The sequence below is a fragment of the Antennarius striatus genome, chromosome 20 (assembly GCF_040054535.1).
Source record: "Antennarius striatus isolate MH-2024 chromosome 20, ASM4005453v1, whole genome shotgun sequence".
NCBI lineage: Eukaryota > Metazoa > Chordata > Actinopteri > Lophiiformes > Antennariidae > Antennarius > Antennarius striatus.
Genome location: NC_090795.1, coordinates 12,652,223 through 12,675,926, shown reverse-complemented (window position 1 = coordinate 12,675,926; position 23,704 = coordinate 12,652,223). Strand labels below are relative to the sequence as shown.

General features: G+C 43.6%; 1 protein-coding gene and 2 non-coding genes across 5 annotated transcripts; 2 read left to right on the top strand and 1 right to left on the bottom strand.

The window, feature by feature from the left end:
* The first annotated feature begins 1,592 nt into the window (after positions 1 to 1,592).
* Positions 1,593 to 1,664, top strand: trnaa-ugc (transfer RNA alanine (anticodon UGC)). Its single transcript has one exon. It is a non-coding gene; the product is annotated as a tRNA-Ala (tRNA).
* A 173-nt stretch (positions 1,665 to 1,837) lies between these two features.
* On the top strand, positions 1,838 to 1,909 carry trnag-ucc (transfer RNA glycine (anticodon UCC)). Its single transcript has one exon. It is a non-coding gene; the product is annotated as a tRNA-Gly (tRNA).
* Positions 1,910 to 4,105: 2,196 nt separating this feature from the next.
* Positions 4,106 to 23,047, bottom strand: jcada (junctional cadherin 5 associated a). Of its 3 annotated transcripts, XM_068343860.1 has the most exons (6): positions 22,392 to 23,047; positions 22,074 to 22,251; positions 12,611 to 13,135; positions 9,561 to 10,475; positions 5,637 to 9,190; positions 4,106 to 5,328 (listed from the first exon to the last, which is right to left on the bottom strand). In XM_068343860.1, the coding sequence occupies exons 3-6, from the start codon at positions 12,976 to 12,978 to the stop codon at positions 5,294 to 5,296; spliced, it is 4,872 nt and encodes a 1,623-aa protein (XP_068199961.1). In that variant the 5' UTR covers positions 12,979 to 13,135; positions 22,074 to 22,251; positions 22,392 to 23,047; the 3' UTR covers positions 4,106 to 5,293. The 3 variants fall into 3 exon arrangements, with proteins under 3 accessions (XP_068199961.1, XP_068199959.1, XP_068199960.1); XM_068343858.1 differs by lacking the exon at positions 22,074 to 22,251; XM_068343859.1 differs by lacking the exons at positions 22,074 to 22,251; positions 22,392 to 23,047 and adding an exon at positions 21,583 to 22,018.
* Between the last annotated feature and the right edge of the window lie 657 nt (positions 23,048 to 23,704).

The following is a 23,704-nucleotide window of genomic DNA, read 5'->3' as shown; positions in this document are numbered from 1 at the left end:
CAAAAGTGGTAATTAAGATAAAAACATGTCTCTCATTTAAATAAAGGCTGAGGCTGTTTGTTAATCGGCGGTGTAGCTTTGGTTACGTGCTATGACAATGAGAATAGCCTTTAGCGGACACACACACAAGTGACTGAAGCGGACCCAACTAGTCAAATTCAAGCTGACTTCAACAGCTTGTAAGGAGCTTCCGGTGTGTAGCTCTGAGCCAGGTTATTGCCACACACTGCTACCGTAGCATGAACATAAATCACAAACACGTGCGCACACACACATATACACACATGACTGAAGTGGACCTAACTAGTTAGTTAGCCAAATGTTAGCTGACTTCAACAGTTTGTGAGGAACCTTCAGTGTGTACCTTTGACTTAGGCCATTAGCACACACCGCTACCGTAGCCTGAACAAACTCTCTCTCGGGGAGGACCACACTCATATCCGGGTGTACAATCAAATATAACTCAGGATAGGTAAAGTTATCAATCATGCAATTTGTTACATCACAAATTGAACTGTTACAAATCCAAGTTTTTCATTTTGTCAATATATCTATTGATGCAGGTCTGGTTAGGGAGGACCACTATGTACATGTAGAGACCTGAAAAAAATGTGTTTTTATGATAGGACCTCTTTAATAAAACGAACCAATACATGTCAGTCCTGTTGAAAGAAATAGCTAACAACTTACTTCAATTTGCTTAATATCATAGTGTCTGGTGAGGTTTCGTTTCTCTTATTTCAGCATACATACATTTACTGCATACACATGTGGGATTACGCTCTTGGCACTGTGTTGTCTTTGATTTCCAGTCAGTCTTGCTGGATTTCGCTTTTACATCGTTAAACGGATCCTAACTATTACAGGTTTATCTTCACAGAACATATTCTACAGTAATGTAATTGTTAAATTTGTTAAAACTATCATTATTTGCTTCTAATATATAAATATGATGTGTGAAAATATTTCTGCCACGTGACTTCTTTCCCATCATGCTTTGTCACACTGGCTGTGTTTTATATGTCACCGTTTCGGATAAAAGACTCATATAATGCGAGTTGTCACTTGAAATGTGTTTAAGAAAATTAAAATATCAATAAAAAATCAAGCGCAGGAGTGAACACAATCGGCACCGTCATTTAAATGTACACAAGTAAGAGTGAGTATAAATCCGTAATTCACCATCAGGTTTCCACGGCTGGTCCGAAGGTGGTGAGATTTCAATTGATTGCTACAGTGAGTTACAGAATCTCTACGTTTCTTCTCTCCCCTCCCTCACCACCGACATTGACTAGCTTTTGCTGTATTTTTTTTTATCAGTTCATTACATGAACTGTTAAAAGCAAATTTATGCAATCGGACAACAATGGCACTGTATTCTCCGTTTGTCTTTATATAAACTATCGCTGCATTTGAGACTGCGATAAACGTGAGCTTATGCACTTCAAAGTGGATGAAACCGAATGTTTATTTGGAATATCTTTGATATATAATTAATGACAGAAATAAAATGTGTGATAAGTAATGCAGAACCATACTTGTTAAACACGTGTTAATAATAAGTAGTTACTAACTCCGTTAATAATACGGAAGGGGATGTAGCTCAGTGGTAGAGCGCATGCTTTGCATGTATGAGGCCCCGGGTTCAATCCCCGGCATCTCCACTTTTATATTTCTTCCTCTTGCATCAACGTTTTTGAATCACACTGGTGCACTTTCGCCGTGCGAATATGATATGGCATGATGAACGATAAAACTGTTTTGTTTGACCTAAGCTGTTTACAGTCTGTGGTCATAGAGAGTTGATAATGACTCATTTTGCAGAGTCAAGAGAACAGCGATGGTGGTATAGTGGTGAGCATAGCTGCCTTCCAAGCAGTTGACCCGGGTTCGATTCCCGGCCATCGCAAAAGTTTTCCTTTTACGTACACAAGCCGTCTTTGTAGAAGAGTGCTCTCCTGCTCACGTTCTGGAATCTCCATTTTTGAACAGAAACAGAAGTACACTCTTTTAGCTTGTGCCATATAGCTGGGGTGTCTGACTGTAATACCTTTCGGCTTTTCCCTTCAGGGATCGCCACAGCGAATCAGTTGCCTCCATCTAACCCTGTCTTCTTGCATCCAACGTTCATTTAACGAGCGTCTTGGCGTAACATACACGTAACACGCGATTCAAAGCATCTTAATGCTTTTATTTAACATCAAGCATTAACACAAAAAAAAACAAAGAAGAACTGAATTACAACGTTTCTTTTCATTTAATCTGTATTCAAACTTCTGTATATATTTGATTAAACCCTTTAAATTAAAATCTTATTTCTTATCCAATCTCGTGCCAACGGCGACACTGTGTATCTCCAGCAGGTGGCGCGCTGATCCTGTTTACATGTCACGATGTGATTTCCGCATGTAAGTGTGAGAGCTGCTTCAGTCAGCTCCAGATACAGCACACGCTTTGTATGATATGATATGATATGATATGATATGATATGATATGATATGATATATGATATGATATCATATGATATGATATGATATGATATATGATACGATATGATATGATATCATATGATATCATATGATATGATATGATATATGATATGATATGATATGATATGATATGATATGATATGATATGATATGATATATGATATGATATGATATGATATATGATATGGTGTATTGTTGAAACACAGAAGTACAACAAATCATTTTCTGGGTGCAAGGGAAATCAAGACAGATTTCCATTGAACCTTGTGGGAAGATGGATTTTAGACACCAGATTAAACGCTGCTAATGTTGGAGCAGAACCAGATAGATGGGTGGATCCAGAACTCTCTCTCCATGCCCTTTAAATTTCATAATTTATGTCGTTTGAGACATTCTTAAATTTCTCACAATAATATATGGATCTTAAAACAATGCACATTATGGAGGTATGAGGAGTAAATTGGTGTGGATCTGCATCCAGCAGCTTGACTATTAAACCTAGCATAGTTACATTATGATTCACAAACTTAATACAATTAATTGTGACTACACTGTTGTTGTAATTAAGTTATAATTATGGATGTTATTATTAATAAATACGTGTATAACTAGCATTTTTCTTTGCATTAAATTGTGCAAAATATTCAGACATGTACCAAACAGAGAGAGAATTATTCATGCAAAGACTTTTATTTCTGAATAATCTTCATTACTGTACAGATGCACACATTTGCCTATTTCTGATCATTGTAATGATCAGTTCAAATATACAGACAATTATTGTGCCTTCACAAACAATTCCCTTTTCACAATAATCTAAAAATACCTTGTTCTTTTTAAATATGTAGCATAACTTTTTGAAAATAAAATATACATTATATGAAAAATAACAGTTGTTTATTGGATAGACTATATAGTACCAAATGCAGTTATATGCAAATACACCTTCTCTCTGACTTTAAGCATTTCATGCACAAAAAAAGAAGGAAAAATGCTGCTCTTACAAAAGAAACTGTACACACTTCTGTATGAAAATAGAAAATATTAAAGCAAGATGTGCACCAATAGTCTAGATCATGTTACAAAGAACTCGCAGTACAAAAAGACCGACCAGATAACACATTACCTGGAACACAGAGGTACGGGTACTGGGCTGGTAACGGGACAAGACAAACCTTGCATGATGAACTCCAGTCGGAATCATTTCATGCAAGTTTACAACCAGATCAACCAGGTTCAACTTCAAATACAGCTGGATCACAGAGCAACAGGGTCAGACAAGCAAACCAGACACTGCACTTTTACCTTTGAATGTTGGTACTAAACCAAGATGTAGATGCCTGATGCATAGCAAAGAGTTTGGTTTGGTATGTTTTTTTTATTATTTGTATTGCTACCCCATAAGTGAAATGAGTGTAAACCAATTGCCAGTTATGCCCACAACTTATAAAGCACTGATATGTAACATTAAATAAATGTTCAGATACTGCAATTAGTATCCCAACAAAATGATCTGTACAGCATCATTATTAAACTTCATTATTATTGCCAAAACAAGCGTTCTGCTTTTATTAAATTGAATTACTGATGTCCAGTTTTAGATCAAGATTCATAAACCGACAACACCAAAATGAAGTTCATCACAGAATCAGTGTGTACAAGGCACACTGCGCTCAAAATAGCTACATCTATCATTCCCTGCAAAAAAAAAAAGCACTTCTGAAATTACACACAATCTGAGATATGAAGAAAGAAAAACTGCACGGTTAAATATAAACTGCTGCTAATGCTGCAAAATGTAGATTTAGTAATGATCGGGACACAAGAATAACACTTCAGTCGGACGTTTGTCATACACCGTGTGATTGCTGATGCTGGGATTGACGGTAGCGGTGAACACAAATTCCTCTGACTGTAATCTCTGAGCATTTGAAGAGATTATCAGGTGTTCACCGGCAATGTAAAGCCAATAATCTCAGCAGTGCATATCTATCACATGTACCAAAACACGGAGCTTTAAAGCGGACATTTAAAACATGATCAGCTCCTTGAAATGGAAACACACTACTCACATGATATCACAAAGGTCTCGTATACAACAACTATATTGCTCTTGAGTGAAACTATTCAAGGACCACAGTGTTTCTCATTGCAATCCAGGCTCTCTGAGTACATTCTCTATCACACAAGTATAAGAATAAAGAGCACAGGGTTTCATTAGTATTACACTCATAGACTACACTTACAAAAATCTAGTCTTTTAACATTGATAAGAAAATATACATTTATTCAGAATTTAAATGTCTTAAATTGATTTATATACTCTTAATAAAATCTTATATCTCTTTCTTATTTACATTTGGTGTAGAATAATACTGATTGTAATGCAATACTTTTGCCTTCTTGGGATTCTCTGTGTTACATTTCTTTTGTTTGTTGAGCAGAAGCACTTTTACATTCATAATTCAACACCCAAGCTGGAGAAGACGCCCAAGTGAAGACATGCATTTCTTCAAAAGCAAAATAAGACAACTTAAAAAAAAAAAATCCCTTTTCTTGAACAAATTAATGGTTTAAGAGGTGGAGAGAATGGAAGGATGAGGTTGAAAAGGCCTGGAAAATTGGCAGCAGCGGTGCCTTTATTTGGCTGTAAAATGCTCTTGCAGCACCAGGACAGTCAGTTCAGTGAAGAGTAATGTATTGGAAGGGCACAGCTGGCTACGCCGTGAGGTGAGATGAAAACCTTTGTTGCTGGAAAACTTGTTAACTTGAGATTTCCACTGCGGTGAAGGCGGTGTCAGAGGTTACACTCTCTCCACTCGACTGGGGTCATAGGAGTCTGGAGAGGAAAAATGAGAATGAAAAGATGAGACGACAGGATCGAATTTAAGTCAGAGTGATGTTATTTGGCCTTAAATGTGGAAATAAAGTGTTCCCTGTGGAATTTTTGACCACCAGTGACACTATGGTGTCACACCTGCAAACTGAGACATAATGCATAGTCCTGTAAATAAATTCATGGTGACACACCGAGAAACACAGCACTGTGTCGGCTGCAAATTTGTTTGTCAAACCTCTAAACTGAAAGGAAGCAAAGTCATTTTTGCAAAAAAAAAATTCAAGAATGAAAATCATCAGTATGCCCACCTGAGACAGAAAGCATCTCCTCATCTTCCATGTTCAAGGGACCGCAGGTCCCACTGCTGAAGCTGAGCGGCAGCGTGATCTCTCTCTTGGGAACGCTGCGTGGTTTAGGAAGCAGAGGAGGCTTCTGCATCCTGGTGCGCTGCTTGGGTTTGGGCAACTTTTCCCCTTCAAAGCATTTCATGGCCACAGATCTACTGAGCTCTGCTGTATCTGGATCTGTATTCTGTCCACCTCTTAACTCCTCCACGAGCTTTACATTGTCATTCTCCACAATCCTCAGCTCTACCTCTCCGTCTTGTTGTTTGGTTTTTAATTCTAAAACCTCTTTACATCCTTCGTTTTCCACTACTAGTGCAATCTCCACGTTCATACCCTCAGATTCTTTTTTAAATATTTGCTGTTTCTTGCAAAGCTCTTCAATTGTCTCTTCTTCCAGATTACAAACTTCTTCAGGTTGTCCTAACTTGTCACGTGTCTCATATGCATTCTCGTGTTCATCCGGGGTTTTCTCCTCTTTCCCTTTTTCTTCATCCAGTTTGTCCTTGTCTGCTTCTCGCTCCACAACTTTCTCCTTTGTCTTTTCCTGAATCACACTCTCTTCTCTGTCGCTGTCCTTCTCCTCAGACTCTGAAGCTTTGAGGCTGAGCTGTCTTATTCGAGTGACCGAGTCCAGCTCTTTCAAACGGGCCATTCTGTCGTTGCTTGACCTGCTGAGTGATGCAGCAGAAGCAGATGTGTTTAGCTTATCTTGCAGGGATTCGATTAGCTTGCACGCTACACCTCGTCCCCTCTTCTCCACACTGCATATGCTAAGTGCTAGCTTCTCGTCGGTGGTGACGGGCAAGGATAGGGGAAGTTTACTGGGTGGGAACTCAGGCAGGTCTAGTACCACCAGGGACTGAACATGAGCATCTTCATCGTCTTCACCATCGCTTTGGTTGCTGCTGTGCTTTTGTCTGTCATGTTTGTGGCCCGACTCTGATTCTGTCTCTTGGATCTGCTCTGTCTCTTCTCCCTGGACAGTCAAGGTGTCTTCTTTGACTTGCTCACGCTCTCCTATCACCTGCTGAGGTTCTTCAGTGTGATTTTGTGTTTTTTCATCTACAGTGTCATTATCAAACTGGTTATCCCCTGACTGTTTGTCAGCCACACCCAAGGCTTCGACAGGGACAGATATACCCAGGATCCTGGCAGCCCTCTGCTCTATAGACTCATTCTCAGGGATACCCTTTCCATATTTGACCTCATACAGGTTGCTGAGGTCTTCTGTAGGTAAAGAATTTGCTTTCTCCTGAATCAATAAACTCTCCAGGTGCCTATCTGCTATGGTTGACTCGTTCTTATATATCAGAGGCTCAGACATGGAATACCTGTCATCACCGTCATCAAGCAAAAAGGACACTTCCTTGTTCAGCCTGGTGATACGGGATGGACAAAGCTTCTCAGGTGAACTGCTGCCTTCACTCCTGCTTCTGCAAATGCTTAAATTTACCTCAACCCTTAATGGTTGAACATTGTCTGACACAGGCGTTTGCTCAGGCTCCATATTAGCTTGAAGCTCTTTAATTGAATTGTGCTCAGGGCTACTGTTTTGTTTGGCAAGTTTTGTCATACTCCCCCACTGCTGCACTGACTGACTAAGATTCTTATGATCATCTGGAGATGGGATGGAGAGTGATGACTGCATAGGCTCCATAGGATCGCCAGGAGTCTCTGTATAGACTGTTAACCCCACATCCCTCAACAAGGACTCTTGGGGCACTGGGATGTCCTGTCTGTAGATCCGGTTTGACTCATTGTGTGTGATCGGTGAAGGAAGGAGACAGTCTCTCAGTAGCTCATTTGATGGTGGAGCTCCATTGACCTGTGACCCAGAAAAAGTATTTTTCAAGTCCATGGAGTCTAAATCATCTGTAGAGGCCAAGGACTCTGATCTGACTTTTAGATTGCTGGTTTGTTCTATATGCATTGGAGGAAGACTGATTGCTTCCCTGCCCGGTTCTGGACCAGCAGGGAAATGTGCTCCTGGTCTAAACTTTTCCAGTCTCTTACTTGCCAAATTCAGACCCTCAATACAGAAACCCACACTGGGTCTCTTGCTGATAGTGTCCTCCATTTCCTTATTAATGCTCTCCAGTTCACCAATGGCATCACAGGGTCGTCGGTTTACTGGTTGTAGGAGAAACTGACCAAAGGTCACTTGCTCTGCACTCTCTGATGGACTGGTGACGGTCTTCTTTGGAGACGACGGCTGCTGGTCCCTCTGATCGTGGGCCTTTGATGGGGAGGTCGGGCTTTGCTGTGAAGGTTGATGTGATGATGTGTGTGTTGGGCTAAGGTTCAGACGGGAAAAGGCGCTGTTGTATGAGAGATGAAGGTCTTTCTGGCCTGCCATGGGGTAACCAAAAGAGGTGTTTGTATCTGTCACCAGACGGCTGTCTGCGGTTGTGTCCAACATTGATGGAGCAGGCTCTTGTCCTGCAGGAGGACTCTGATGTTCTGGACTTTTCACCACTGTCAGAGGTGAGCCGGTTTGGGTTTCCTGGTTACGATACTGGTTTCCAGGCCAGGACCCAGCATAACACAAATCTTTGCTTTGATTTGCTTGAAGTGCCCACGCATCTATTATCTCCTTCCTCAGAGGAGCCCTCTTGTAATTCCTCATTGAAGATGTGCTGCTGGTGTCAAAGTGAGAGTAGTGAGGTCTGATGGGCATCTCATTCACTGACTTGCTGCGTACATTCAGGCTCTCTTTCAGGCCTACAGCAAAAGTTTCTGTGTTGGGGACAGTCAGGCCTAGCATTGTTTCGTTGTTGTTCTGATCCGCTAAGTCTTTGTGAATGTTAGTCGGTGTGTGGACAGGGACAGACACAAGGCAGAAGATAGTCTCACTCACTCTTCTCTTGGTGTTCCTGTTGTTATCTGGCCCTGAATCTGGGACAATTTTCTTTACTTGTGTAATCGTTTCTGCAAAGACCTGATCTGAGAAGTACCCCTGGTGAGAAGATGTCCTTTTTAGCGGCATCTGGAAGGCTGAAGAGGGAGATGGAGGAGGACGTTGGTTTTTGGGATATCTGTTGTTGCAGTTTTGGTCAGTTGCTGGGAAGTTATCGACAGTCTCTTTGTGCAAATCACTGTGCCACCTGTTATTGTCATTGTCTAACTCACGAGAAGATTTGTGGTTACCATCGTCACTCAGTTTGGCAGCGATGAAAGGCCCCAATGGCGGGGGCAAAAAGGCACTGTCGTTGGATGCAGGTTCCGACACGGTGACACTAGGAAGCTCATTGCGGATGTGGCGGATCTTGTCGGCGTCCGTCAAGGAGTTGCCACCCAGGGCTGAGGATATATGACGGATGCGGGGGTCATCAAATGGGATATACTGGATCCCTCCACCTGGGTGCTCTTGGGTAGTATACACTGGGTACAGCTGCTTCTGGCCAGATATGACCCTTTCTCTCTGAGGATCTGGCCAGAAGCCAATTGGATGTCTGGTGAACCAATGCGATCCATCTGGAGCCACCTGTATCTGATGGTACACACCCCCTTTGTACCTACGAGTTAAAACAACACAGTTGTATTTTATCAAAGCAACAATTCAATACAAAGTATATAGGCTACACATTTTCCAATTAAACCAAAGACAATTTACAAGCAATTGTCCAAAATCCGTTTTCAACCCAAATGTTCATCCAGCTGTGGCTGTGCATTTCTTATGTTAAAATGAAGATTTATTTGTTTACCTCTTGTTTGTTATTCATAAGTTTCATGTTTACACAACATAACACTCCCGTTCCAAGCAATTATTAAAAATGTAATGCCAGTGGGTGGCTCTGACACAATTTTGAATTCAAGAACATGACTAATTAAAGAGAAAGTGAAAGCTGGCCTGAATTTTTAGACTAGTAAAAAAGAAATATTTACCTGTGGTCAATAGCGATTTCACCATATCCCCGGCGCCCACCTCCCATTATAGGAGCTCTTTTATATGATGGGGGAGGGATGTATCCTGGAGGCCTAGAGTCCTGTGCAAAATAATCCAGATGGAGGTCACCTGTCGATATGGGAATTGGTGTTCTGTCTCTAGCCTGGGGAGTCACTGAGTCTCTCCCGGACAAGACTTCACAGCTTCCCCTGATCTGCTGGTGCATCTCATATGAGGGAGGTCTGGGGGGCCGAGTGAAGCGGGGCTTTGGTGTCATTGAGATTTGGGTTGCACTAGCTGGCCTGCCATTCTCAGGCCAGCGGGGTGCCCTATAAAGGTCATGGTGTGAAAATGGGTGGCCATTAACCCGCCTGTAGAGGTCCTGGCCGGATGATGCCATGTCCACGTATTGCAAACTCTCAGGCTGCAGCATCCTGGGCAGGGACTGGGATTTCACTTTAGTCCTGGGTTGGACGACCATGCCTTCTGGTGTCCTGGCATGGAGTCGCTGCTGCTCCGCTGCCCAACGCTCACCTTCGCTTTGTGACAGCTGGCGGCCAAAGCTCACCACTGGACGCCACTCGTCTGTCCCCAGGCTTTGGCACTTCCTCTCGGTCACTGTCCTCCATTGATGGAGCGCGGCGTCCCTGTCTCTGGAGCGTGTGTGAGCTTGAACCTGGGCTTGAGCCTGAGCTGCCCAGAGCTGCCTCTCCTGAGCTGCCCTCTGACGCTCCTCTGCAGACAACTCTTGGCCCCTTGCTTGTTGAGGCCCCTCTTGCCTGCTGTACTCCCTCTGCCCTCCGCCGTGAGACTCTCTGAAGTCTGCATAGTCCAGTAGCACAGTGAAATCCTGGCCTCTCCTCCTCCAGTAGGACACATCCTTGGACTGATGGCCTCTGGTGCCATCACAAAACCTGAAGGAAACACAAACGAATAAAGGTTTTAGTGTGCTTCAACCAGTGCTGTTGTGGGACAGTCAAGACATCTATATCAGAAAAGATTTTTCTAACTTTTTGCGTTAGGGTTATCCCGTCTTGTGTTCAAGATGTGATTATTTCCTTGAAAAACTGTCGTTAAGTGTCTTCCATCCACCAGGAAGTTCAACTGCCCCTGGAGTATCATCTCAGGATTAACTCAGACAAACAAGTAGAACCCAAGATTTTTAGAGATGAACAAATACATTTTGGCAAACTTGATGTAAAGTGAAACACATGAAAATGTGTAATATTCAGTAAATAAATATTCAGAGCTATTAAATACCAATCAACAGCAAGCATTCAAAGAACAGAATGAAAAACATCCAATGACGACCTACAATTTTGACAGATTAAAGAAAAAACTACCACAAGATGGAGACAGATGACAATGAGCCAGCATGTAGTGTCTGGTGATTGTGATCTTCTATGGGAAATAATGAACATATTATATAATGGCACACTGTGGCTTTTAGTCCCGGATGTCCTCCAAGGCAGATCAACCATTCAGAGCATATTTCATCGTCAAAATCTCACTTGTACAGATATTTAACTTCTGATCTGCGGCCAGCATTTCATTTAAGCCAGTGTCAAGAATGTTGTCTATCTCTAAAAATGTGTTTAATGGCAGATCTGATGGACAACAACACCTAATAACCGGTCTCTGTGATCATTTCAGGCTATTTATGGACAGACTGACAGTGAAAACACGTACACACACCATCTTGTAGCAGAGGCCACTGAGCGTCCTTGACATTTCTATCTATAATCAAGAAGGGCCAGTGATGTTTGCTAGAGGAAGGGGGGGCTAGCCATGTCAATCTTCTAAATTTAAGGACATCTCATGTAAGATGAGTTACCATCATTAGTCTAATTGGGTCTAAGTAGCACTTCCTAATGGGAGTGCTAAGATAGGCCTGTTCCTTATCTAAACTAAAGCTGCCAGGCAAAACAGATTTGGATAAAAGGAAAAAAAAAAAAGAGGGACGAACAAACAACAGACTGAAACCATTGAACATATGTTTTAGCAATTCCCAATCGAATGCTCTGATAGCAGCAGACATGAAACAGCAGCGACATGAAAATGCGGATTACTGGTCTAAGAGAATAAAACAGAAAGAAAAAAAACCACTATAACAACCACGGACATTACTCAAGGTCATCTGACTATTTTCTGATGCTCTGTCAATGACGGGTGGCAAAAAGGATTAGGAGAAAGATGAGGGGCAGCCAAACAAAATGTAAGGAAAGGGAGAAATTTCCTGACAAGCCTGCCTAATTTTGTGGACATGGGAACAGCTGTATTGACTTTGTCTCTGTTACAGCAAACTAACCCCCAGAATGGGTGCAAATAGGCAAACCAAACAATCCTATTTTCAGGGTGAGTGTGGGGGGGGGGTTGATTGGCTGCAGACTGGTGATATATCTGGAAATATCCTATCCTCTAACAGTCCCTACCCGGGGGGGGTTTCAATTGCATAATTCCAGACTTAGCTAAATATAGCTTATCCTCCATATACATATTCAAATAAACCCTATATAAATCCTGTATTATTGATGCAATGTGTATTAAACTCCAGGAGTAGATAGAATGCTTGTGAAACAATGGAAACCATTAGAGTTAACTGGTTATATTAAGGAATAGAATGTGGTATTAAGACAAAACTGGCAACTTGACTCGGCACAGCCAAATGGGGCGCACAGGTTTTTCCCTAAAGCTGTTTTTAGTCCAGCTCCTAGGTCCCATGTGGAAGATTAAGAATCAAGCTCACATTATCTCTCCTCCCCTCCCAGAGACTCGATGTGGAAAAGGAGGATGGAGGGAAATAGGGATGAAATGAGTGGAAGTTACTCACAAGGGAAATGAAAAAGAGATTGGAAACCAGGCCGAGCAGCAGAGTTGGGTGGTTTCAATTAAGATCAGTTATTTCATTGAGCTTTTCCATTCCAGCAACATATTAATGATCATTTATCAATATAGAGTGAGGACTACCATAATCAGGATGCGACATGCACAAAGAATCAGGCAAGGTACCCATCGCTCAACCACAGCTGCAGCACAAACTATTCCTTACCCGCTGTCTGAAGTCAAAGACTCTCCTAAGGAGTGGGTGTCAATTTGGCCCCGGCCCTCGACCTCGCGTCTGGACAGACTCCGGTCCCTGGGGTCATTGTTGTTGTTGGGACAGCCACCATAGGACTGGGGTTGTCTGGTTCCACCACCATTCCCATAGGGCACCCCGGACCCTCTTTCATAGCCATTCACAGTTTTGGAACCAGGCATATTCTCCAAGATTTCATGATGCTTGCTATAGGATGGCGGCGAGGAAGGGGGTGCCTGGTTGGATGATATGGTGGAGGCTGGGGCAGGGGTTGAAGAGGTGGGGGCATGCTTGGGCAGCTTGTATCCATGAGAGATGAGGAGGTCTTCCACACTGTACATGGTGGCATTTGTTTATGCTGGTGCGTTTTGTGTTTTCTTTTTCTTTTTTTCTCTCTTTTTTCCGAGCGAGGAAGGTAGGTCGTTGTCAAGGCGTCTCTGCTTCTTCCCTGTGCGCAGCGGCAGGATCACCGGCACAGCTGCGCAACTGAGGCCATCACTGGGAAAAAAAAAAAAGGAGACGGGGGTGACAAGATGACACAATAAGAAAGACAGATGAAAGAAGGTGATGGTAAAACCATTATCCCAGCCATGTGTGTCCACTTTTGTCCCAACTAATGTGGAAAGTTGACACGACAGAAGGAAAAAAAAGACCCCGAAACCCCAAAATTCAAAGGTATCACGGCGAAGCGATCAGTCGCTTTCCCAGCTGTCTGTCCCCCTCCCTCCTCTCTTCTCCAGTCCTCATAGCAACAACCCTCTTTCCATTCCATCTCACTCAGAGATCACTGGCACCAAACCCACACATGTCCGAAAGAGTATCAGGTGCCGCGGTGAAATGTCACTGTTTACAGTGGGCTCCCCGTAGTATTCCACACAGTGGCTTTAAGCTATCTGTTAGCAGCCAACCACTGCTAGTGTTTCACATCAGCGAGGCAACCAGGGGGGGAGGGGGGGGAATTGTGTTCCTCCCCATGCTCACCTCCACATCCTCCCTCTCAACATCTTTTCTTCATTTCAAAAGTATTTTTCTATGTAGTCTAAAAGGATCAGAAAGTTCTTTCAGCTACATGACCTAAAATAAATCTTGGATAAAGACGACCCAAAACATTTGCGGTTTTTCTGCTCGTCAAATTTGAATGCTGGTCGTCTGCTTTGATAGTCAGTTGTGTCTGGAACTTTATTGATTGAACAAAAACGCCAATGTGAAGGTGTGATGGGAATATTACCGTATCGTGCAGACGATGCTGTCGGTCAAGAAAAGATAATCCGTTCTGTGAGTGAGCGAGTTTGCAGAAAGACATGGTTGAGATTGTGGAGGTAAAATATGACTTTGTCTTTCTACTCACTAAAAACGACCACACATATTAGTATCAAGGTCTGGTGAGGAATTAATAATTCCACAAAAGGGTGCATCTGCTCACAATGTAATGCCCTTGATGAAGTCATGCGTGCTGCCTTGTCAACAGGACAGATGTTGTTGCGGCCCACTCATCCAATAGTCTCCACTGGAAAGAGCCGGCCAACAACCTGCCTGTCCTTAATAAGACATGGCATTCAAGAACAGCAGGAACGGAGACTCGCTGCCAGAATCGAATGCTATTCAGACAGTTTAAAAGCAAACCACACCATCATTGCTGACTGGAAGAGCCAGGATTCTTGTTTTCACCTCTGACAAAGAGACGGTCGACACACCCTCCACTGAAATACATTTAGCTGCAAACAGATTACAGTTTGTTTTGCTTCTGCGCAATTGTTTAGCTATGATAGGCCATTCGAGATGAAAAAAAAAAACATTTATGAAAAAAGTCTTGACTCAGAGTGCACAATCCCTGCCCCACTTTGTGTTCTCCCACTGTCTCCCTCCTCCATGTACCTGAACCCTAGCCTACTAGGTGATTAACGGGATCCAAGACCGTGAAATGCTTCTCCCTTTGTACGTCTGGCTCCCTAATACGATTATCTTTTTCATTTAAAACCTTAAACCTGTTAGTTTTGGTGGATTGACTCTTGGCTCTTATCCAGTTATGACTTTAGTTGAGTTTAACTCTTTCCATTTGCATTTTGAGTAATCTCCACAAGGAGAGGTCAGCTCTGAGTTTGATAGGGATGTCCTGGAGAAAGTGTCACTGGAAAAAAAAAATGGTATGCTTCATTTGCTTCCAGATGAGCTGGGACTTATTTCATGAACTTTACTTGACCCTGTGCTCAGCAGCAGGTCAGAGGATTTGTTTAGTGTGTCATGCAGTACATCTGAAATACTGTACATATCATTAAAATCTAACCCAGGATGGTCAAATGACACGACCCAAATTATCTCACAAAAAACATCCAATACTATTAATTACTGCAGTTTATTATATTAATTAATTAAAGACTAACCAGGTGCAGTAATGGAAACCCATACCAGAGCTAAGGATCACCCACTGAAGGGTTAAATAAGTGAACTCGGGTCAAGGGTCATGTTTATTAAGTGGATAATTCCATGTTGTTATGACAGTCACGCATTAACCCTTCTGAACTGCATATGTTGTCAAAAGTAGCAAGAGACTTAATCCGAGGGAGTTGCTCCTGGTGTCATCACTAAATGAGGATTATCGCCATCATCAGCAAAAGTGAAGATTTCCTTCTGTAAAGTGACCTCCCCTCATTCAGTCCCCTACCGATACTCCACCCCCGCTCCTTCCTTCCCATGACAAGCTCGGTTTAAATACTGCTAATGCTCTTACGCAATGGAATTACCCATTTTATATCAAATAAAACCTCAGATTCGAGCGACGGCACGCAACAATGGTCGGCTTTCATCCCCCAAAACACAACAACATTGTGTTTCCCTACAATGCTTTCTGTGTGTGAAAAAGACTTGGCATTACAGGCTCTTGAATTTGTGAAAAAACGTGCAAATCTGCTAAATTTTAATGACACGGCTCATTGAAAGAGAGAAACTGATGATATAGTTTATGGATAACATATGCTGCAAAGTAAGCTAAAAATAAGCACAACCACATGAGCATCGGCCAACGTCTCTCCCAACATCCCCACGTCGGCCACTGTACACACTCCTACAGTACAGCATTTTCTTCTCTATGCAATGAAACAAGCAAGACAGATGCTCTTGAGGTCACAGAATCTTTGGTCAAGGTCTGGCTTGGTTCATGGAAACAGAAACAGGTATTTTTTTTAGTCACGTCAGGGGGCCTTGTGCCCTTACTGGTGGCTACACCGGCGGCGGGCTGCAGGGGCATGACGGTCTGCAGGTTGACAGTTTGGTGTCAGCTCCGTATTCGTGACCAAACTGAGCCGAGGGCACCGTGGGGAGGAAGGGAAGCAGAGGGATAGCATGGGTGGCAGGCGGCACTAGGATGGACGGCCAGATAAAGGCTCGGAGGCAAGAGAAACGGCAGACAGTGGGCGTAAATAAATAATCAAGATCGAAAGGATGCGTTACAGATTATGTAAATACTTTATAGATCGTGAGCAGTCGTGAAAGTTTATGAAAATAAACTGTACACTAAGCATCAAGTGGGGAAAAACAGATTTTATGCCCTTTGGTCAAAACAAACTAAGAGTTATTAATGTTTTGCTAAAGAAAAACATAAAGAGGCTTTAAAATAGCACATCCCGTCTAAAAGTAAAAGACAAAAACAAATCTGGATTTAACGGGCTCCAGCCTAGAAACACCACTACAAAGACGTCTCGTACACCAGAGCCTGGAACAAAAAAAAAAAAAAAAGACGATTAGCCTGCTTCCTAAAATGTTCCACAAGAGCCGCACCTCTCCACCACATTGTTCCCGGTCTCCTTGGATCCAGAACAGCCGACCCGAGTGGGCGTTCACTTGGCTTCGCTCTGGCCTGCATCTGTTCAGACTGTGCATGCATAGAGGCTTCTCTGGCATGACAGCCCATCACATCCAGCAAACAGCAAAGGACCGCAGATTGTTTATCCATGTGACATCACTGCATTCAGCAGAGGGGCTTGTCTCTCTTCCTGAGGAAACGCGCCGTCGAGGAGAGCCGACGGTGTCGCAAGTGTTTCCAATCAGGCTTCTCTGCAGGCTCCTGTTTTTGTCCCGGGGGAAGCAAGTTTTTCACGAGTGCTAGAAGAATAAACAGCCAAACAACCCCAGGCCATATTTTACCCCCACCCTGACCTCTAGAAAGCACAATGTTCTCCACGTCAGGTAGACTGTAACTCAGAGACATAAAACACAGTCATATTATCTGCGGAGCTATCTGCTCTGTGGACACTCGCCATCCATCACGAAAAAATCCCACCAGGCTCAGGAGAAATGAGTTTAGCACAGTTGCGACATATTATAACAATGAAAAATAAAGGTTTAAAATTTGGGATGTCGTGTATGAAGACAGCAACTGTTTAACACAGCAACAAGCAACAAGAAAAACATGTTATTGACCACAACAAGAAGAGACGTCTCCTTCATGCTGTAAACCATGAAGCATCCAGGCCTACCAGGTCGGGGGTGAGGCACCAGGCAGCGCCCATGATTCAAGAGGCAATTAGCTCGCATGTTAGGGTTTAGACGAAAAACACCCCATGCTTTTTTCTTCTCTCTTTTTTTTTTTTTACGATGTATCCCATAACACTAGTTGTTTTTCTTCCTTAAATGACAGTGCAAGACAATAACAAGTGGGCAGCTCACACGTTCTCACTGCATCGCTTCAATCCAAAACTTATTACAGTTACTCCACTGGCAGCAAAGACAAAGGCAGGATGGGATGAGGGGTGTGTTGTTTTTTATTCCGCAATATTTCAATACATCATAGTCTGAAAGAGCATGGTCTGGTTCTGTTTTGTTTCTGTCAAAACGTGGTGGAGCCAAGCATTTGTCTAATTCTCTATCAGCTTTTCCCCAAGAAAATGTTCTCATACAACTGACTCACGTGGGAAGAATGGAAAAGCTGATATCTCATTAATGCAAAACTCAAGGCAGTGCAACAAACAGTAAGACGCCGCCGATGTGAAGGTAATTATATTAATGGACTCGTTTCCTATTGTATGGAGGCTTAGCTCAGTTGATCTGACGTCATGAGATTTCCTTCATCTAAATGCATCCAGAGCTAGCCAGCTTTAAAAATGATCATTTCACACAAGGGGGCGGGGGGGGAAGAGAGGTCAATAGGTTTGCTAATCCACTGAGACACAGTAGCCTTCACCTGCATTGAACTGTTCCCAACCCATGCTGTTTGTGAGCATGCCAAACTGGCTTCATGGTAATTAGTGTCTGTCAAGGTCCGGGCCTAGCTGGAGATGACAGTGGCATGGTTTATCAGCCAGAACCACAGTGATCAAAGCGTTACCACGCTGTTGCTTTCTGCTAATCACATGGACTCGGCATGCCTTGCACACATTACAGAGGGAAGGGGTACAATCATAAATATAAAAACACAAGCCAAGTACAATACGCCTCATCGGGAAAGCTAAAAAATAAATAAATAAATAAAAAATCAACCTCTTATCAAAAAAATGTGTTTTTCTTCTTGTTTTGACAGCTGAATGTTTCAGCTTCGCCGCGTAGAATGATATATGAGTTTGACATTATGAGGCTGGAAGTGTAAATTTTCTGAGCTCATTGAAAATATGATTTCAAAAAACCCCGTTAACATGACAACGGCCCCGCTGAAAACTGAAAGGTTCTGCGTTCGCACGACAACACTGCAGAAACGATCCTCCATGCACATGCATCTGCATCGATTAGCTAAAAATACCGTAGGACGCATGCGACACAGCAGAATACCACCAAAAACAACTGCATGCAAATGTTTTCTGCATTAGAGAACATCTATTGGATGGATTTTGAACAAAGGTGAATTGTGACGTTTTTTGAAAGTTTACCCGACTACGCACGATATAGTCGGTCCTGATGAGCCCAAATTCTTTTTCACAGTCTTCACTCATCCCATAATTAATAGGGAAAAAAAACACGCTACCTTTTCTTAAAACTCCATGTTATTAAAGATTTTACAAAAACTAAAAAGTATGTTTTTTTTAATCACATCACACAACGTACAGCTACATATGCTGCAGATTACAGGTGGGATGAAAAGGTTCATTCACACAATTTAACTGTGTTGTCATAGACAGACGGCCTGATGAATGTTGAAAACTGTTATGTAAACACATGAAACCGATGGTCAGGTTTCTCTCGGGGGCTTCATCAGTGCAGTCACATTAAACTGAACGCACAGAAAATCAAGAGGCGGGCAAAGCCTGGCCGTCTGCCGAGCATATGAACGGCCACCGGCTAGCGTCCAGCGAGGACGCTGGAACGTGTAATCTCAGGCCTCGCGTTCGAGACTGCCCGTGTTCTCGCTCCGAGAGGCGCGCTTGGCAGATGTCAGGAGCTGTCACTTATTTCAGGCTGGCTTCATCTGCCAGCCTCCTTCCTCCTGCCTGCGTCACCCCAGCGCTGATATCACGTGTGACATCACAAAGGAAGCTCCGAGGGGATCCCTGTAGCCGGGCAAACATCAGATGGCTTCTGCTAAAGCTCCCTACTGTCAGACATACTAATTTTCTTCATGCACTTGGCCTTGAAATAACGCTAAAGGAAGACAGGGTGCACGGAAAGGAAGAATGTTAAATGTGCTGAACAACTAGTGCGCATGCATGATTACTGGAAAGGGAAAGTTTAGCCCCGGGAACACCAGCCGGCCCATGACATGAGGAAGTCGGCCCAGCCCGTACTTATCACAGGCTGCTAAGAACACTCCTGAAAGTTGAACTGCTATGACTCATCTCGTGGCTGTGGAGGGGCCCCTCCAGTTTCGCTGACCAATCCTTTCCTCCGCTGCTGGAAGGAATTAATGAGCTGCTTCCCTTTCCTAATACGCCCCCCCCTGCCCCTCTATACCCCAACCCCTCCTCAGGGCATCAAGCAGGGCCCTGTGCTCACACACCAATCCAGTCTCATGGATGTGTGAAAGACCGAACCCACACACACACACACTCAAGACTTTTTCTACCTTTCCCCGTGAAAACGCACATCAGCTGCTGCTGATGTCTACAGTATTTTGTCTTCTGAGCCTGTCAGCTGCCGTTATCTACAAATCCTCCGCACGCTGCCAAGAAAATGCTGCTTTACTGACATTTACTAACAGCTTTTGATGCAAACTCACTGAGCTAGAAAAGGTCTGAGCATGAAGGAGGAGATCACTCCTGGGCAATGTTAAAGCTACTTCCAGAATAAGCGGCACAATCCAAACCAACAGACCTGCAGCCACCGATCAGGGATAAAAACTACACAAACATCTGGAGTTGACACGATGCTATTTTTCACTGCAGAAATAGTGATTACATAATTCAAATGGAACACATCAAATCTAGGCTTTGACAGTAGTATCAAGAGGACCCCAATGAGCGCGTTCCCACTGCAGTCAGAAGTGACCCACTTCTGGTTCTTCTTAATTCTGATCATTTGGCTTTGACTGCTCGCTGTCATCTTGGTATCTGATCACATGTGACATCAGTGTGAGCAGATCTGCGGCGTAGCATCACGTTTAAAAGGTGATTTTTTGCTTCTGTGGTGACGTGTCAGCTCTTCAGGAGACGCAAACATGGGCTGAATGAAGACTTTTCATTTTTATCTATTAAAATGGCAAATTTGTCACAGTCTTTTGTTTTTAACTGTCTAGTTCTGGTGACTAGATATGAGCATGCTCAGTGGAAGACTCTGGAAGACTCAGATGCATAGATGATATCGGACCACATATAGAAGGTTGTCAAACTGAAGTGACTCAATTTTTATTTTTTTTTCCCTGATGTCGAATTTTTCTGCATCCAATTTGAATCTCTTTCTTGTCCCATCCTAGACTGGATACAAATCTGATTCATCATCCAGGGCAAAATGTCATGCAAACTCACTCCAGTACCTCGACTTGTGTCACAAATACAATGCCTTCTGTTGCTGGTGACACAAAGAGCTCGTGCAAGAATATATCGGAGTGCCTGCCGGCCAATTCTTTGGACTACAGTATTTTCCACACCATAAGACACACCTAAAAGCCTTTCATTTTCTCAAAAACTGACATATAATCCAGTGCACCTTATATATGAAAAAAAATTACAATGCGCCATTTGTTAAAGGTGCGCCTCATAGTGTGGAAAATACTGTAATGTATTCACATTAGAAACAGATAGTGTGCACACAAATCCTAATAAAAACCTAATCTGGGAAAACAAACTAACAATGAGGATTACAATGGAAGCGTTGCAGAAATCGGAATTTAGAAGCTCAGACTCCACGTTCTTTGTGTTCACACTGTCCTCGAAAATCCACATCGGAATCACACGTGAGGGAAAAACCATCAAATTTGGCCCACTTTTATCCAGCAGTGTGAACACAGCCTAAATAATACTGTGTCATCTAAAATTAAAGTCAATCTCTTACAATATATAATCTGAGGCATCAGTAAAGAAGCAAGAGTGTCATCCATCCAGTCTGCTGTGCTATTATTAGACACCAGCAAACAACAAACACCTTTAGGACACACCATCCAGGAGTCAAAGGTGAACGTAGAGTCCACACCAGGTTCAATCCATCCCACTCCCCGACAGGAGCTGACGGGGCGCGCAGGAAGGAGAAGGGAGGTCAAGCAGCAGCCATCATCCAGCAAACGGCAGGTGTGACAAAGTGACAGCATGAAAACACAGACACGCAAACTTCCTGCACCAAATTTGCCCAAACAAGGGGGGGGGGGTATTTGCAGCTAATTCCCTGCGCCGTTTGGCGTTCCGAGCAGCCGGAGCGCTCCGGTCCCGATCCCGGCTGTTGTCATGGTGTGGCTATGAGATGATTGACAGGCTGATGGTGATGCTGGCCCCTGCTGATGGATCACCACTGCGCGCAATTCACATCCTGCTGGAAAATCACACCAGATAGTGTGTAAACATCTGTTTTCTCTGGAGTAAAGAACGGATCCGTACCTTGACGTGAGACTGAAGACCCTCAACGCGTCACCAGAGATCCTCGCCTGAATTTACACCCCGCCGCTCGGACTACATCCAGCGCACGTCTGCCTCGTACCTCCAGCTGCAACTACCGCCCATCGGCGCGTTGTGGAGGGAAGGGAAATAAAGACCAACTTCAATAAGTGACGGCTGTCGGGGGCAACACCGACTGGCGACTGAAAGCGATCCAGCTCCTTTTAATCACCCCCCCACCCCACCACCCCCGGCTATAAATATCTGGTGAGGTAGGAACATATGAAGCTGCGTGGTTTTGGTGGGAGTTTGGCCTCTCTTCCACCGCGGACGTTTCCACAGAGCGGCTAGCCCCGGCTAGCCCCCACCAGCTTTAACCTTCAGCGGGCGAGAGGCGCGTCCGCACACGGGGGTCGTCGGCAGACGCGCCTCAAGTTAGAAAATAAAAAAAATAAAAAAAGAAAACCATCCCCGCCATCCTCCCACTCCTTCACCTTCTAATGTGGCGTCCTCAGCGCGCCAGCCTCGGTTTAAACCCCCTCCCGGAGGAGAGGAGAGGAGGAGGAGGCGACAGGGACAAGCCGGACCGGAGCGCAAGACGCAGCTGGATGGAGCGAGTTGGACGCAGGAACACCTCTGGCTGCTCCCGGCAGCAGATGCTGGCAGCCTCATCTGACGACCGCATGTGTGTGGAGAGGATTTTTTTTTTTTTTTAAAATAAAGATTAAAAAAAAAGAATTAAAAAAAAAAACCAATTCCGACCAATGGCTGGGTCTATAGAGGCGCGTCGCCCGACCTGGAGCGGCTCTTACCTGTGAAATGCTTCGCTGCGTTGCCGCCTCTCTCCAGCGCTCATCCCCGCCGCTGCTCCGGACGCACTGAGCTGAGATCTGCTGAGGGAACAGCCCATCTCCAGCCAGAACACCGAGAGAACGTCCCTCTGCTGGACGCGGGGGAGGCAGCTGCCCGGTTACCCCACTCATCCAACTGTCTGTCTGTCTGTCTGTAATCACATCTACAAATCTATTTTACACACTTTTCTAACATCCAGTCAGTCATTTTTCCAGCAAACACTCCATGTCCAGGTTGTCCTCCTTTGTTTCTGTTGGGGTCTGGAATCTGTAGCATGGATCACATGGCCTCGAAGGAATTATGATTATTAACTAGATTAAAACAGTTATTCTGTTAAATTAAAAAATATTAGTATATCAACTGATAATGAAAGTAACCATTACATGGGGACTATGCACATTTTATGCTCAGAATTGCAGCACAAGGCTTACACCAACATTGGTATTATCTAATCTTATTTATTACATTTAATCAAATTTTCTTCTAACTTTTTTTTTCTTTTTTCTTGCCAAAGTCTACTTAACTCCCATCTGGCCTTCCCAGCTGAATGCTACGCACCTTTTCCACCTCTTAAAAAGAACAGAGGATGCTAAAAGCACCATAATATTGACACAGATGTTGCATATAACTGAATTCCCCTGAAACTGGAGGGAGGCTGGTAGCCCCCTGACGGCCCAGCTTGTGTATTCCCTCAGTGGAATTAATTTCAGCGGACCACTAAAACACATCCCTGACTTTGATTTAGAGCCACTTTGTTTTTCCAGTTTGTCTTAACTATGAACAAATATGTTCATGTTTACATTAAGGCAGCTTAACTTTGAATTACCTACGTCTTCATCATCTCCTTTCCTGTAAAGCTCAGGATTGTTCCAGTTGTTGACTTCACATATCCTGTGGCTGCTAATTTATGGAGACAAACATCCATAATGACTTTTAATAGAGTCTTAGAGGCAGTAGTGGAGTTTCCTCTGATGCTTACACACAGTTTGCCTAATAAAATGAGAGGAGATGGTGACTACTGTGTCGCATGTTGAAGGAGGTAGAACACGGGGAAAAATCCAAGGAACCGGATGAGAACAATGGGATGGATGTGAGATAGTCGGGTCACAGACATATTATTTTGCTTGGCCTGCGACTCACACACATCCTCTCAGTGTCAGTGACAGTCAGCTGTCCTGATGCCCCTGCCTGTGCTGCTCTGCACCAACACTGGGACCATGTCTGCTTCCAGGCGTTCCATACACATGCAGCTCATATGCAGTTCTCTGAAACG

What these genes read in the sequence shown, in the direction of transcription:
- jcada (XM_068343860.1), bottom strand. Translation starts at nt 12,978, where the DNA reads ATGTACAGTGTGGAAGACCTCCTCATCTCTCATGGATACAAGCTGCCC. An exon ending in TCTTTGACTTCAGACAGCGG is followed by an intron (nt 10,476 to 12,610) that starts GTAAGGAATAGT and finishes TGTTTCCTTCAG; the next exon opens with GTTTTGTGATGGCACCAGAG. An exon ending in GAAATCGCTATTGACCACAG is followed by an intron (nt 9,191 to 9,560) that starts GTAAATATTTCT and finishes TTTAACTCGTAG; the next exon opens with GTACAAAGGGGGTGTGTACC.